Source organism: Vipera ursinii (assembly GCF_947247035.1).
Source record: "Vipera ursinii genome assembly, chromosome: 8".
NCBI lineage: Eukaryota > Metazoa > Chordata > Lepidosauria > Squamata > Viperidae > Vipera > Vipera ursinii.
In genome coordinates, this window is record NC_139519.1 from 25,920,612 (window position 1) to 25,935,551 (window position 14,940).

Genomic DNA, 14,940 nt, shown 5'->3' on the forward strand with positions numbered 1-14,940 from the left:
CATCCCCCTTCAAAGCTTGAGGACCACACCACACACCCTCAGTTGGAGTCGTCGAGGGGCAGGAAGTGTCCATCCCATCTCTTCCCAACTGGCAAAGGGGCACGGAGGAGCTTTGGATGAGCTGAACCCCCAGTCTCACAGCCTAGGTCCCCCCAGCCCCTCATTGTGCAAGTGGACACAGAGATCATTTGCATATAATCGTTTTTTATTTGGCATAAAAGGAGAAGAGAAAAAAGTCTAGGGAGTGGACATGAGACTGACAGCCGGAGGGGGGGATGTTTCTGGCCTGCTGTCTTACCAAGGAATTGCCAGCCTCCTCAGCCATTAGGACGTGTCACCGGGACCCTTGCGGAGAGGAGGGAGAGAGTGCTGATTGGGGGGGCACCAAGGCAGGGCCTCTAGGAGCTCTGCTGCTGTGTCTCCTGCTCCAAATTCTGGGTGGCCACAAACAAGGACTTCATGTTCTCCAGCAAGACCACCAGCTCCTCCCGGGCTTTTTCCCAGAGGGGCCCGTATTTCTCACGCACTTCGCTCAGTTGCTGCTGCAGCTCAGTCTGCAACTCGATGAACTCGGCCTGGGCACTCTGCTCCAGCGTCTTGATCTTCTCCTGGATCAGCTGCTCCAGTTTCTTGGCGTAGGGAGCAGCGTCTTTGCGGAATTCGTCCACGTGGTTTCGTACCTTGTCCCGGAAGCCCTCGGCCACCGGCCTCAGCCTCTCCTGGGCCACCTGGTTGATTTCCTGGGAGACGGTGCTCAGCTGCTGGAAGTAGGCGGCCGCGTCCTGCTGCACGTTCTCCCGGAGCTTGTGCAGCAAGGGCTGGATCTGGGCTCCGAGGTCCCGCACGTCCTTGGTCACCTCTTCCTTCAGCTTCTGCCAGGCCGTCTCCAGTTCGGTCCTGACTTCTTGCAGCTCAGGCGTTATCTGCTCCTTGATCTCCCGCAGTACAATGGTTAGGGCCTCCAGTTTCTGCCCTAAATTCACTCTGTAACAGAGTAAGATTTGAGTCGGAGGCTGCAGGGGGCAGAGAAGCTGACCGCCCCCATCTAGAGTATTTTGAAAAACCATGAAAAATCAAAATATAGATTTTGTTGGGTGACAGGGTGGGAAGTTGATCTGGCTGAAAAAAATGACATTATAACCAATAAAAAATAGACTCCTACAACCGGAAGGTACCTCAGAGGTCTTCTAGTCCACTCGCCCTCCTCAAGGCAGGAGACTTCATACCATCCCAGTCAAATGGTTGCCCAGTCTGTTTTTGAAAACCTCCAGGGACTGAGCACCCACAACTACGGGACGCAAGCTAATCTAGTGATTGTTATGTCAGAAAATTTCTCCTTAGCTCTAGGATGAATCTCTCTTTAACAAGCTCCCACTCACCATTTCTTGCCCTGCCGCCTGCTGCTTTGGAAAATAAGTCGATCCTCTCCTGTCTGGGACGCCCCCCCAATCCTGTCCTCGGGGCTAGGCATACCCAGCTCCCTCCACTGTTCTCCGTACAATTTAGTCTCCAGACCCTTTTTCTTCTCTGTTGCTCTTTCTGGAGCTCCAGCAACCTTTTTTCTATCATGGTAACCAGAACTGGGTGCAGTATTCCAAGCGTAGCCTTACCAGTGTGGTACACAGCGGCACTATCACTGCTTGTAATCGTGACACTGTCCCTCTGTTGACGCAGCCCAGAACTGCCTTGGCCTTTTTGGCAGCTGCAGCACACGGCTGGCTCATACCTGTGGTGGCCCACTAGGATGAGGTCACCTATCTTTTTTCCCCCACCTCATTTTCTAAATTCTCCCCAGGGTACAACAGAATAAAACCAACAACTCCTAACAAAAACACCAAAGATTAAAAAATTATTTTTTTAAAAAAAAATCACATTGTTTTAGTGAAATGCAAGTGCCTATAATGAAGAGACTATATTGTGAAAGAAAAAAGGATCTTAAATGTGTGATAGTGACTACTAGGACAGTAACACCCGTTGCTTTTTAAAGGTTCTTGGAGGAGGGTAGTAGAGCTGAAAATATATTGATTGATGAATTAATTTCATGTTTAAAGCATGCTTTTCTTATTTCAAGCCGCTGCTTTTCCATATAGAGAAGAATTGTTGGTTGGCTGCTGTTCAAGCAGAGCATCCTTGAAAGAATCTAGAAATCCAGCCACACCTTTTACTTAGCGTTCAGTTTATACACTGCCAAACGTATTTGGAAGGTAAATCGAATTCAAAGCATATACAAACCACCTCTGAAAATCAACTGATTTGAAGTATTAATCCCTTGCTCAGTCCAAGCATTAGAACAAATTCACTTCTCATGTGACCCAGGGTCAGCATGCAACCAGTTCTCTCGCAGTAGCAAAGACATGAAAGTTGCATTTAAGAGGAGCCCAGAAGATGCCACCTACTTCTCTCAGATTGCCTTAATCACTGAAAGATGCTGGGGGGAGGACATGAAACTGGACACTGCCCAAAAGGCCTGGGTGTCACAGAAGTCAGCTTCCTCTTGGCATGGCTGTTCTAAGGCTCTGTTTTGCCCAGGCTAGGGACAGCCACCAGCCACCTGGCAAAGCCTTCCACAACGGTGTCGCCCCACATCCCTGGGTGGGTCCACCAGCCCTCTTGCCCTGCCTTTTGGAGTGGCTGCTGATCAGCGTGGGCATCCTGAACACAGAGCCCCAAGGGGATTGTGCTTCGCCTTCAGATCTCTCTCAAAGGTGCCCACTCTGAAATGTTTTGTTTTTCCTCTTCAGTTGCTTTGGGTTTTGTTACTCAATGCTTTTCCATTTGAGTTTCCTCTTCAAGAGGAATTTTTACCTTCCAAAAACTACCAGCATTCTCTCCTGGGTCCACTACCCCGGACCTCGTCCATCCCCAGGGACCCTCCACCCCTCCGCTGGGAAGCAGCCCAGTTGGCTCTGCCTCTTCTCCCATCCATCCCACAGGGCAGGACAGCGGACCCTCCCCTAGCCAGCAGCCTTCTCCTGCCGGGTCTGCTCTGCCAATCGGCCCGCTGAGTACATGGGGAGGGGGCTTGCAATCCTCCAGAGCAACCGCATCTTCCTCCTCCTGGAAAATCCCAGAGGTGCCCCCCCAGCCTATCCCTCATCCCCAAGGTGTGAGGCACTACTCACTGCAGCTCCTGGGCCACGGCAGAGGAGTCGAACTGGACCACGGCTTGCTGGACCGCCGTCTTGGCTGACTCCAAGTACACCTGGCCCAGCTCCTGCAGGCGTTCCAGGCGGGTCTGCTGGGGATCATCATGCTGCCAGAAGTAGCGGGCCTGGGCTCCTGCAGGGCAAGGTGGATAGGGCTCAGCACAGGCGGAGGACTCTCCCTTCCCGGCTACCCAAAGGCAGCCCTTGCCACAGCAGGAGCAACTGCCCTCCCCCCCACAATCCCCCGGGCAGCAGCCTCGCCCCCACACCCAGCCCCCCCACCTGACGGCTCCTCTGCCCAGAGACTCACCTGCAAGGAGCAGGAGGGCCAGGACAAGATTGAGGCTCTGCATCGTGAACTACGTTCAGCCCTGGGAGCAAGAAAAGCCGTTGGGAAAGAGAAACCCTCTGTGCCTCTGCCCAGGCCCACAGCTCCATCTCCTGGCATGGGCTGAGCTGGAGGGGCGCAGGGTGCCTCTCAGCCCCTGCCCATCCCCAAGAGACCCCGAGCAGTTCCCCCAGCCCCTGCTCCTCTTCCCTTGCCCTCCTTCTCTACCGCCCTCTTGCCTGCGGAAGAACTGGGGAGAAGGGTCAGCAGAGGAGGGAGGAAGAGAGCAGCCGGATGAAGCCAAGCCCGGGAGGTGCCCGCATCTTACCAGCCGCTCGGGTGTCTGCTGCGGTCTTTGCTGCATGGAGTCGATGGAGGCTTTTTATACCAGCAGGGTTGTTTATTGCTGGAGATAAGCAGTAGCTATAAACAGGGAATTCACTCCTGAGCTATGACTATGTGGCGCTTAAGAGTTCAAGGATCACACACATCCCCAGGCAGGAGAATCAGGGACAAGAGAGCTGACTGGGATCAAGCCAAGAGCCAGGCTGGGCTGGGGGCCAGTTTGCCTACCCGGCTGGCAGCCCTTGGCCAGCGGCAGTAAACAAGCGGATGGACCTGGGGCTCTTGGGGAAGCTTAGTGGCTGGCAGGGCCCTCCGGCTGTGGGATGCTTCCACTCTCCAGGCAAGCTGATGGGAAGTTGGGTTCACCTCAGACTTGGGGCAAGACCAACAGGCCATTCCAGCCTTCCTCCTCCCAGCAAGGCCAGGCCCCCCAGTCCTGCTTCTGCCACAAGCAGCCAACAGCGGCCCACCTGAACAGACTCCCAGCTGCAGGAAACAGAGAGGAACGGCGCACCAGAGGAGAGGGGCCCACTGGCAAATCAATACCCCTCTGGCAGAGAAGATGCACTCCAAATATTCTGAATGGGAGGTGGGTTTGGCAGAGACCCCCACCTGGGGCCTGGGCAAACCTCTTTTGTGGACACGAGAGCGTGAGCTGGTTTCAATTCCCAACCAGGCCCAACTAACAGATGGGCCTTCCCAAATGAAGGACCAGCTGTGTTGAGTTGCATGAGAAGCCAGCAAAGGCCGATGTCGCTCTTGTGGTTCTCTTGTCAGACTTGCTTCCCCCATTGAAGCCACTCCTGGAGGCTCCAAAATTCAGCCCTGAGCCCTGCTTGGCACGCAGGCGATGAAATCCAATGCCCAGGGCAAACACCAGCCAAGCCTTTTGCAGGCACAGCTGAAGAAGGCACTCTGCACCGCTGTTGTCCTTCCACACCCGGGACGGGGCAGGAGGTGGGGGCTCCTTTCGTTAATTCATGTAGCTGAGCCAAGCCACATGGGGGGCTTAGCTTTTCTCAACAGCCAACACGTGCCAGGGTTGATCGCACATCCCACCCAAGTGTTCCCACAGCCAGATTTCCGGAGAAGCCACTGGGGGCATGCAGCCCCCCCCCCCCGTTCTTCTCCTAGCCTGCAACCAATTAGCAGCTTAGGTGGGCAAGGGCGGAGGAGGGACACCTACCCTTCTGCCACCAGCAAAATTGGAGGGGGAGAATGGCTGCTCCAAATTGCTTCACTGGATGAAATCCTGCCATCGTGCCAAGGCTGCAAACAGGTCCCTTGCGTCAATGTGAGCTGCTAGTGAAAGGGTGGCCCAAAATACCCGGAGGAGCCTCAGAGCCCCTCCACAGTGAAGGAGCAGCTGCCCAGATGCCCCAACACCCCCGCCCAGGGAGGAGAGCAGGCCTGGCATGACCCAGGAGGCCATGGGCACACTTCAGGCCAAAGCTTCGGAGCTGGCAAAGGCTCCCAGTTCTGTGCAAATGACAGACACGAAACAGGAGCGTGGCTCTTCCTTGCTCGAGGGCTGCTCTGGCCGGCCACTTCCCAGAGGCCCTGACCCAGCAATGAAGAGCCTGGCCCTGCCAGGTCAGCTGCCAAAGCCTGCAGACTCCAAGTGGGGCCAGCTTTTTATCCAACCTGAGGCTGGCTGGGGCACTGGTGTTTGCCAAAACCAGAGCCACAGACGGGGGCTGCTGCCGATTACAGCCCTCAGGGCAAAAAGGGCCCCAAGTCACCTTGGGGGAGACCATCCCTTACAGCAGCACCTGGGAGACCCCTGCTGCCACACTTGTTGCTCCCTGCAAGAGGCAAAGCAACCCCTGCAGGGCACGGGTCAAAGTCAAAGGGACGGAGCTTCACCAGCAACATTGCAGCCATCCTCTCCGCTCTTTTTACCAGCCCCAGCCCCCCCAACAGCCCCGGGGGCTGGGCTGGGCAGCAGCTTTCCCCAATGGCAGCAAGAGAGGAGCCAGACCAAAACTGAGAGCCAATCAGAATCAAGGGTTTATTTGAACAGCTAGTTGCAAACAGCCCACCCACCCAAAACTGAACTAAGAATTTACTGAAAACCTGGGGGACCTGTGTGTATGGAGGGTGTTGTTTTAGTCCAACATAAACGAGAAAAATACTCTGGACATTTCCCCAAAACAGAAATAATAGCAAAGTATATTATACATTCAACATATACTGTTAAGTACTGATTATACAATATAAAGCAACAATTAAAAAACCCAAAACTGAAAACAAACAAACAAAAATGTGATACTGCAAAACAGCCCGCCCGGCATGCCCCACCCAGCCTGTTGGAATAGGGCCAAGTGGGGGTGGGGGGTGCTGTCCCCTCCCAGGTCATGTAAACAGGAGGATAATCAACAAGCCGGAGTCCAGAGCTGGGCCACCTTCGGGTCCCCCCTCCTCCTAGCCAGGGAAGCTCCAGTTCTGCTCCAGCCCACAAGGAGAGACCAGGTGCTCCTGAAGGGAAGGGGGGCTCGGCCCAAGAATCAGCCCTCCAAGGGCTTCTGCGCTTCCGGGCCGATCCAGAGAACTGCAGGCAGGCTGCCCTTGTAAAAAACCCTTCCAAAGAGTCAGTAACAGGAATTCTTGGGGGGGGGGCTTCCAAAGGTCCCCAAAGGCAGAAAGACGGCTCTCCACACGAAGGCTCTTCACCCGGTCAGTCACCCAGGAGGAGGGCTCCTCCGGAGGGCAGGCGGCAGCCAAGATGCCGGCCGGGAAGAGCCAACAGAGCGGCAGGGAGAGGGGGGCAAGCAGCACGGCCAGGGGCAAAAAGGCATTCTGAATTAATTTATTAATAATAATAATAATAATAATAATACCAAAAAAATTACTGAAACAAATTCCTACATGATCTGGAGGGAAACGAGTTAAAAAACAAGAACCAAACTTTCTCAGAATTAAACTAAAAAAGGAAAGATAGCACGTGATATGAATGAAAAAGGGATACAAAAAAGAGAAAAAAAGGATGTTTAAGCACAATGATAAAATCCAAACACAGAAAAGTCAATAAATGAGAGAGACACAAAAGCAATATTGCACCACGGCCAGGAGGGGACCGGGAGAGGAGAGCCTGAATCGGGGGGGAGGCCTGGGGGGGACACGAGCAACAGAAGGCAGGCAGGCAGGCATAAAGACGGCCCCAGCCCACCCCCTCGGTCCCTGCAGAGGGCCTGCCTGGAGAGGCCCCGTCCGAAAGTCTGCTTATTGCTGGCTCCAGCCAGGCCAGGGAGGGGCCTGCTGCCCTCGTGGTGGTGGTCAGTCCCTCTCCGCGGCCCTGGAGGGGCGGTTGGCGCTTCCAGAACAGCCGGCATCACAGGCAAATATGGCAATAATGAACATCCGAAAGGGACAAGCACGCTCTGGGACCAACGCGGAGGAGGAGGAGGAGGAGGAGGAAGAGCAGGAAGAGTCACCACCGCCATGAGGTTTCCTTCCCAGAGAAACGTGATGGCTGTTTGGTGCAAGGCTGCAAGATACTGTCGGTTTGAAATGAACCTTCTCACTTCGGAGCCGTATACAACCCTGTCAACGCAATACCGGGAAGGGAAATGTGGGCAGCTGGGCTGGAGCTGCAAACCCACTGCCCTTGAAGACACAACCCGGGCCTCCAGCCCCCGCCCCATCCCCTGCGGGCACCGGAAGTCGGCCCCTCCAGCCAGGAAGCGCCAAGGGGCTCCGGGATGCCCCAGGCCCCGATTCACGCAGGCTCTTTGCCCCCGGCCCGCCCTCCTCCGGGGTGCTGCTCCCTCAACAAGGGCCAGTCAGGCCTCCCCTCCCTTCCCCGGCAGGTGGGGTGCCCCCTCCTCCTCCAGCATAGGGTGCAGACTCACGGCTGCCATCGGCTCGCTAGACCCCCGCTTGCTCCACCCCAAAGGGAAGCTCTGGGTGCCTGTAGCTCAGCAGGACGTCGGTGACACAGGTGGAGGGGTAGCAAGAGGCGTTGAGATGCTGGCTGCCGTCACCCAAACCGGGCTGCTCCCGACCTTCCACGTGTTCCCCACCATCTGCAGGGGCAGAGGAAAATGAAACCACCCTCCTGGCTGAGGGCCCGGGCTGCAGGGAGGGCCCACCTGCCACGCGGCGTGTCCAAGGCTGAGGCAGGGCTGCCCTCCTGGGGCCAGAAGCAGGGCAAGCCCCCCTGCCCCCGAGTCCACCCCAGCCCCCCTCCCAAGTTGTGTGTCTGGCACTCACCCCTCCTTTCTCCCTCGGGGAGGGTCTGGCTGCCCACCAGGGAGGTCTGGCTGAGAACAGCATCGGCCATCCGGGCAGAACTAAGTGCTTTCCCTGCCATGAGGCTCATGCCCAGCAAAGGATCCAGTTGCACCTGCAGCAGCCAGCAAAAGGGGCACTGAGGGGCTGGGATGGGTGGATAAGAGGGGAAACCACCCAGCCCCACTCACTGCACAAGCAAGAGGCTCGGGCATTGCCCCAGCCAGACTCTCCTGCCCTCGGCCCCCAACGCACGTAGGCATCGTCGCTGTTCTGGATGGTATGGTGTCTCTGCAGGGGCCGGCATCTGGGATGCGCACCAGGAATCACTCTCGCCGGAAACGCCGTGAGCCTGTCCACATCGGCCATCTCCATGTGCCCGGGCAAGGTCCTGTCCTGGCCACCGGTGACCATGGGATCTGGATGGACAAGCAGGAGGGCAAAAGAGGTCAAGAGCCCAGGAAAGTCTTCCAGCCAGCTTGATCTTTTGTTCCTCAAGCTCAGCCCCGTCCGGCTCAACGGGGGACAGGAATGACCATCTCCTGATTCAGCCATGAACCGGCTGAGCCTTCCTGGGTCGCCAAGGGGATCCAGACCAGGGGTGCCAGCCCCGGAAGCCAAGCCACTTAATGCCACCAAAGGTCTCCCAGGGTCAAAGAGAGCTTTTCTCGTAGCCATCTGGGCTCTGCTGCTTCTTCCCCCCCTTCTGGCCACTGCCGGGTCATCTTCCCTTCATCCCAAATCACTCCCCCCCCCCAATTAAGAGCAGTCAGGCACCTGCTTGACAGTACACCTTGCCAAAGCCTCGGTCTGGCCTCCCACTGACCCTTGCTTGGCCTGACCTCCACGTAACTGTAGCAGTTCCTAGAACGCCCCCCCCCCCGTTTACCTGTTGCTCTTCTAGGGCTCCAAATCCAACTCCCCCCCCCCCGTAGTGCTGAGGATGCCATGCTCCGAGAAAGGAAGAGCTGGGGCCACCAAAAGGCCAACCCCAGCCAGGGGCAGAGGGGCTGCCTTCACCCCTCAGCTGAAGAAGAGCGCACCCTTCTGCCCACCAGCGAGCCCTGGGAGCCGGGCCTTACCTGGGCAGGGCGCTTCGCTCCGACCAAAGGGGGAGACGGTCTGGGGCCGATCCAGGTGGGCTCCCAGCTCTGGCTCGCCCTTGGCAGGCCCAAATAAAGAGTCCGAGTGCCCAGGCCCCCCAATGCTTAAGAGGAGCCGCGTCTCGGGGCAGCCTTTGGTCTTGTGGCCGGGGAAAGGGTCCCTGGGCCCCTCGCACAAGCAGTCCGCAGCTTCCTCCTCCTCCATGCTCTCCGAGGGCAGCAGGGCGGAAGGTGGGGCGTATCCGCGGGCCGGCCCCGAGGCGTGCGAGAGGCACTCCTGTCCCCTGACTTTCAAGATGGGCTGGGGGCTGGCATGGGGGTGGTAGGGGTCAGTGTTTTGGTAAGGCAAAGCCAGGGGTGGCCGGTCAGGGAGTTTCTGGGCCATGCTGGGGAGCCCCTGTCCCGTGTCCCCTTGGCTCATCTGCCGGAACAGCTCCTGGAATTCCTGCTGCTGCTGCCGTCGCTTGATCAGCTGGGCCACCTCTGCCTGGGGCAGCCGCAGGTCCGGGTGGCCGGCCAGCGAGTGGCGGGGAGAAAGCAGCCCCTGCAGGATGGGGGGCACTTGCGGGCGCCGGCTGTAGTCTGGTGGGGTGGGGGACAGCAAGGCCTGGTGCAAGGCGGAGGCCGTGTAGTGCTGCTGCTGCTGCTGCTGGCTGCTCTGGGGGAAGCCGGAGAACTGCTCCAGCAGTGGCACCTTGAGGGCTGGGGCCGGAGGGAAGCCGGCGGGGGCAGCGGGGCCAAAGCTGCTTGGAGAGATGTGGGACGGCTCAGGGAACAGCTGAGGGTGCAGGTGCGCCTGGGCGTAGCCTGTGGCGGATGGGTACCTACAAAGAGGGCCCAAGTCAGATGGGGACGCCTGGATCGGCTCGCTGCCCAGGCCAGCCAGATGGGGTAGGCTTGCTCTGCTCATGGCCTGCCTGGCCAAGCCCAGACTGCCTGCCCTCCCTCACCCTCGGCCAACCACACCTGTGGGAGGACTCGGCACTGTCTGCGCTGAGCTGCTTCGACAGGGGCCGATGTCCGTAGGTCAGGGAGGCCATCAGGCTGGCACGATGATGCATTTGCAGCGGACTGGCGCTGGGGGGCATGGGCAAGCCCCGCCCGGCCTGCAGAAGGCTGCTGCCCATGAGGTCTCCAGGCTCCTGCATCGGGAGGGGGACAGGCTGCCCCGGCTGCTGCAGGCCCACGCAGGGCAAGGCCAGGCTAGGGGGCGGGGAGCGATTCCCAGGCTGCCGGAAGATGTTGCCGTGCGGAGGCGGAGGCGATGGCGTCCCCCCCTGGAAGGGCGTCTGGGGGGCTGCACCTGCAAAGAGCAGAGCCTTCCTGGTGAGCGAGCCTCGACCCTGTCGTTCCCACCCACCCACCCCCTCGAGAAGTGTGGGGACTCCCCAGGCAGCAGAGGGGCCCTGTGGAGCGAGCCCAAAGCCTGCCCGGCTGCTCACCAGCCGACACCTACTGTGGGCCTGGAGCATGCTGCTGCTGATGGGCGGGGGGCTGCTGTCCGCCTGCTTGAAGAGATGGTTGCTGGGGTGGCTCGGAGGTGGGCTGGAGGGCTGGATCTGTAACCTGTGTGTACAAACACAAAATCAGAAGCAGAGCCTGGCATCTCAGGAGAACGCAGCACGATCCACTTGTGAGTCTGGCTGGCTGGCCGGCCAGCTCTGGGACTGTCCCTGCCCCAGGAGGGCCTGGCGCTCCAAGGAACAGCCCCTCGGCCCCAAGCAGAAAACCGGCGCTAACAGCAGAAGCCGGCCCTGCTACGCCGGACTCCAGACCCAGCCCACCGTGGCTTCCTAAGGGATATGCTGAGACCTGGACCCAGCCCTGCCCCAGATGAAGCTGCATGGGAATGGGAGGACAGGAGCCGTGCCCTGCTGGGACGGAACTCCTGGCCCGCCAGCCCGGCAGCTGTTCTGCCAGTAGCCAAGGGCACAAGGAAGCCCAGCATCTCCCAGCTGTGCCCTTCAGAAGCACTGCTGTGGCCTCCAGGCCAAGAGCCACCCATCCCCAGGACTTCCAAGAAGAGTCCAACCTTCTTTTGAAGCCAGCCAACCTGATAGCTAGTACCACTTCTTGTAGTACCAAACTCTAATCTTTAAAGTAATAAATTAAGACCCAGAAAATGAAAGGCAGGGTTTTTTTTACAGAACCAAACTTAGGAAAGCACTATAAAACAGCGAGAGGAAAACTAGGAAATGCCCTCATTCAAATGGCGTATTTCTCCTACACGGCCGGGTGTTCACAGGGAAGGATCTTTGCCGTTCTTTACATCCGTATCTAATTCTCTTCCCCCAATGAGGGCCTGGAAGCTCTCAGTGTTCTCCCCTTGTCCTCCTCCTTACACAAGCAAAGGTCAACCGTTCCAAGCTCAGCTTTATTCAGCCGAGGGTGATTAACCCCTTGTCCTTTTCTTGCTGTGCTGAGCAATTTTCTCATCTGCTCTGCCAGATGTCTGCAGTCTTTCCCTGCTGAACGGGAGCAGTGCCACAACTCCCGCTGAAGTTCCTGTCAGCTTAGAGGGATTCAGCCAGGACCCCCATCCTGCTTCCTCCTTCCCTTTCCTGAGATCTGAGCCAGAGCTGGGCTTTCCACAGGCCTGGAGGCCTCTCCTTCAGCTGACCCAGGAGGCACCGTCGTTTCCCTGCCGGAGGTCTTGGGAGGCCTTCAGATCTCCTGGGGCTCCCAGAAGGCGGGCAGGGCGGAGGCTTTGCTCACCTCTGGAGCTGGTGAGTGAGCAGGGCAGGCTGGTTTTCACTTGCCGCCTGCAAGGGGGGGGAAGGTTGTGGCGGACGGATGCAATCCTGTGCAAGGGAGAGGAAGAGGAAGGACAGAGAGAAATGCGGTGAGCATGTCCCCCCCCCGACTTCCCCCCACCCTTGAGCAATGGGCAAAAGAAGAGCCGCCTCTGCATCGGAGCTGGGCTGCTGCATTGCCCTGGGATTCACTCTGGATACCTACAAAGCAACAAAGCTCTGCAGAAGCCCAAAGGGAGACAGGGTGGGCAGAAGAAGGCTCCAGCCCTCCCCCCACCAATCCAAAGTGCTGCCCTTCTCAAAGGCCCCCTACCTGGATCTGCTGCTGAAGGATCTGGTGGTGCTGTTCCTGCTGGTACAAGATATGCTGCTGCTGTGTCTTCTCCAGAGTCCTCTCGTCCATGTGGCCCCCATACATCTTCTGGAGCTGCTCACACTCCTGAAATAACCTCCCGGTGAGCCTCAGCCTTCCCTGGCTGCAGAGAGCCAGCGAGGAGGGGTGATGCGCAGAATGGCCGGCCCAGAGGCAGCTCCCTCTTCAGAAGAAGCCACCCACTGCTCGCCCCGCTCTGCCCCGAGAGGAAGACCCCAGAGGCCGAGAGGCTTCTTGGGCTGCCAAGAGCCTCACCTCAACCGGGCGTCCCCGTCCTCCTTGCAAGCGCCCTCGGAGCTGCCAGCCAGAGCGGGGAGCCCACTGAAGCTTCCAGCAGCTTCCTGGGCGGAGGGCAGCCAGAGAGGTCCAGCAACCATCTCACCACCCAGCAATAATCATGCGCAGTAGCGGACCCTGAACCGAAAACTGGCCATTCCTCAGGGAAAAAGAAGAGATTTCCCAAAACAAGGGCGCCAAGCACTACAAAAGGTTCTGAGCCAAACAGTGAGAAAAATGGCAAATGGAAGATGCCACCCTGCAGGTCAGCTGCCTACGAGACCATCCGACCTGGCTTTGCTCTGGCTTCTCCCACACTCAGCCCTGTACCTGCTGGAGCTGCTTGATGCTGCTGTGGTTACCCATCTTCTCCAGCTGCGCCTTGAAGGCCTGGATGCTGGCTGCCCCATCTGAGAAACGGCGCACCGGGGAGAAGCGCTCCGTGGGGAGATGCAGCACGTTCGAGTCCTTGTAGACATAGCTGGAGACACACACAGAGCAGAGGAGCAGGCTAGAAGGAGCAGTTTGAGCCCAGGGCCATTTCCCCAAAGGGCAGCCTCCCCCCTCCACACACCCTAACAGAACAGGAGCCACTGCCTGCCAAACACACCCGATTTGTCTCTCGTTAATCAGAGCAACTAATGGAAGTGAGAAACTGCTCCCATCTCCTCTCCTCCGGACTCCAAAAGCCATGGCCGGGGGTCTCTGGCTTCAGGGCCTTTCTGGCCACCACCTGAACCCCCAGGAACATGAAGGGAGCAGCAGCAGAAAAGAGGAGCTGGAGGGTCGCTACGCCCCCCCGCACCTGATGCCACCTTTCCAAGGCAGGAAAAAAGCATTTGGCATTTGCAGCATGCGCTTCTCTTTACCACAAGAGCCCCAAAGGGCTGCAACTGATTAACGTCCACCTTAACTACAAGAGGAGCAGAAAGGAGTTGCCGTTGTTTCCTGATCACCTCTAGGATATTGCAAGCTGCTCAGACAGATACAAGTAGGCACGTCAGGCAGAAAGACTTGGCCAGGCCAAGTGGGGGAGGTGACCCCTAAGGCACGTCAGCTCCAAGAACAAACTATCCAGAGGTATCTCCGTCAGGATTCGGGCTTCAGATGAACCTCCCCTGGTTGGTGCTGATGGACCTGTTAGGCACACGTCAGCAAAACGTGGCACAACACTTCGGACATCCCACTCTTCCTGCAGGACTTGTATTCAGCCCCAGAGAGCCAACCCTAACCCTAACCCCCTCCCAACCCCAGGAATCAGGTAGGCCTTAAGGAGGTCTCAGCTTTGCACCTTTGCCCAGCTTCAGCTGGCATGCTAACCCAGCCCTGGCCACGGTGGCACATGCCTCTTTCCAACCAAGTCAGTGCTCGACATGCACTTGGCCTAGGGCTACCTCGGAAACACGGGCATGGCCAAGTTACTCTGGTCCTGCCAACGCTGCCCTGGTTACCAGGTGCTTCCTCGGGCACAAGTCCAGTGGCCTAAACCTCCCTCTTCAGGAAGGGATTTCCTCCAGGGGCCTGTGGACTCTTCTGGAATAGCGTCTAGCGTTGGCTTTGGGCTTCTTGTCATCTAAGCACCCTCGCCTTGTGCCTACTTTAAATGCTATATGAATCTGAGCGACACGCGTGGTTTGCAAAGCTATGGTAGAAATCTTTAAACCAATGAATAAAGTCAGCGGAATTATCCCCTTTTTCCCACGGACTGAGGAGAAGGGAGAAAGGAGAGAGGCCAGGGACAGCCCAGCAGAGGCAAAACCCCACCTAGGCTCTCCAGGAGGTTCAGGGAGCATCTGCCTTGGAGTCAGAGTGGCTGAGTGGCCTCAGCGGCCAGCAGAGCTGCCTGGCAGAGGGCTGAAATCGGGAGGCGGATTTCAAGTCACCGGGCCATCTCTGCAAGTTCCTGGGAGCCCCACAGGCCCAAACCGCCACGCAGCTACTCCCCAGAATGCCTGCCTCCCGCCCCCAGCCACTCCTGAGTCTCTTGGGGGGGGGAGGGAGGGGGCAGCGCTGAAAGGTGCGCCTTCCTGGCTCTCCGTGGCCAAGCGATGCGGAGCGGCCCAGCTGAGTCACAGAAGGGGCGGACTCTTATCTCTGCCCTTTTGCTCCGCTGGCTTCCAGCGTGGCAGCCCTGTGGACTCAGCTGGCTCAGAGTCCGGCTGCTCCTCTGGTGATGTCAAAGGCAGGAGGGGGGGACCCTCAGTGGGGGCAAACTAAGACGAGTGGGAGAGAGGGAGCAGAGCCCCTCCTGCTGGTCTTCCTGGGGAGAGAAAGGAGTTTTGCACCGTCCCTGGTAACACGTCCCAGGCTGAGAAGCCATTTCGCAATGATCAACGGTCAGCTGCTACATCTGCCCCCTCTACTCCCCCCCCATTGGAATTTTAGC

General features: G+C 58.0%; 2 protein-coding genes across 10 annotated transcripts in view; both read right to left on the reverse strand.

Annotated features, from left to right (window-relative positions):
* Window positions 1-184: 184 nt before the first annotated feature.
* On the reverse strand, window positions 185-4,952 carry APOA1 (apolipoprotein A1). 2 transcript variants are annotated; one of them, XM_083368514.1, is made up of 4 exons: window positions 3,803-4,952; window positions 3,457-3,517; window positions 3,123-3,279; window positions 185-984 (listed from the first exon to the last, which is right to left on the reverse strand). In XM_083368514.1, the coding sequence occupies exons 2-4, from the start codon at window positions 3,497-3,499 to the stop codon at window positions 399-401; spliced, it is 786 nt and encodes a 261-aa protein (XP_083224640.1). In that variant the 5' UTR covers window positions 3,500-3,517; window positions 3,803-4,952; the 3' UTR covers window positions 185-398. The 2 variants fall into 2 exon arrangements, with proteins under 2 accessions (XP_083224640.1, XP_083224639.1); XM_083368513.1 differs by having other exon boundaries at window positions 3,457-4,950.
* An 854-nt stretch (window positions 4,953-5,806) lies between these two features.
* SIK3 (SIK family kinase 3) overlaps window positions 5,807-14,940 on the reverse strand; it is a 43,911-nt gene continuing 34,777 nt past the window's right edge. For all 8 annotated transcript variants that reach the window (XM_083368506.1, XM_083368505.1, XM_083368509.1 and 5 more), the window contains 10 exons: window positions 12,885-13,035; window positions 12,219-12,344; window positions 11,868-11,953; window positions 10,609-10,718; window positions 10,119-10,455; window positions 9,132-9,976; window positions 8,305-8,468; window positions 8,032-8,164; window positions 7,671-7,844; window positions 5,807-7,362 (listed from right to left, as the gene is read on the reverse strand). In XM_083368506.1, coding sequence (XP_083224632.1) covers window positions 7,687-7,844; window positions 8,032-8,164; window positions 8,305-8,468; window positions 9,132-9,976; window positions 10,119-10,455; window positions 10,609-10,718; window positions 11,868-11,953; window positions 12,219-12,344; window positions 12,885-13,035 — 2,110 coding nt within the window. In that variant the 3' untranslated portion in view covers window positions 5,807-7,362; window positions 7,671-7,686. The remainder of the gene's footprint in view (window positions 7,363-7,670; window positions 7,845-8,031; window positions 8,165-8,304; window positions 8,469-9,131; window positions 9,977-10,118; window positions 10,456-10,608; window positions 10,719-11,867; window positions 11,954-12,218; window positions 12,345-12,884; window positions 13,036-14,940) is intronic.

Bases quoted from the DNA above. Each gene is read 5' to 3' on its own strand.
- APOA1 (XM_083368514.1), bottom strand. From the start codon at position 3,499: ATGCAGAGCCTCAATCTTGTCCTGGCCCTCCTGCTCCTTGCAG. The intron at 3,280-3,456 runs GTGAGTCTCTGG...CTTGCCCTGCAG, and splicing joins GGCCCTCCTGCTCCTTGCAG to GAGCCCAGGCCCGCTACTTC. The intron at 985-3,122 runs GTGAGTAGTGCC...ACTCTGTTACAG, and splicing joins GCCGTGGCCCAGGAGCTGCA to AGTGAATTTAGGGCAGAAAC.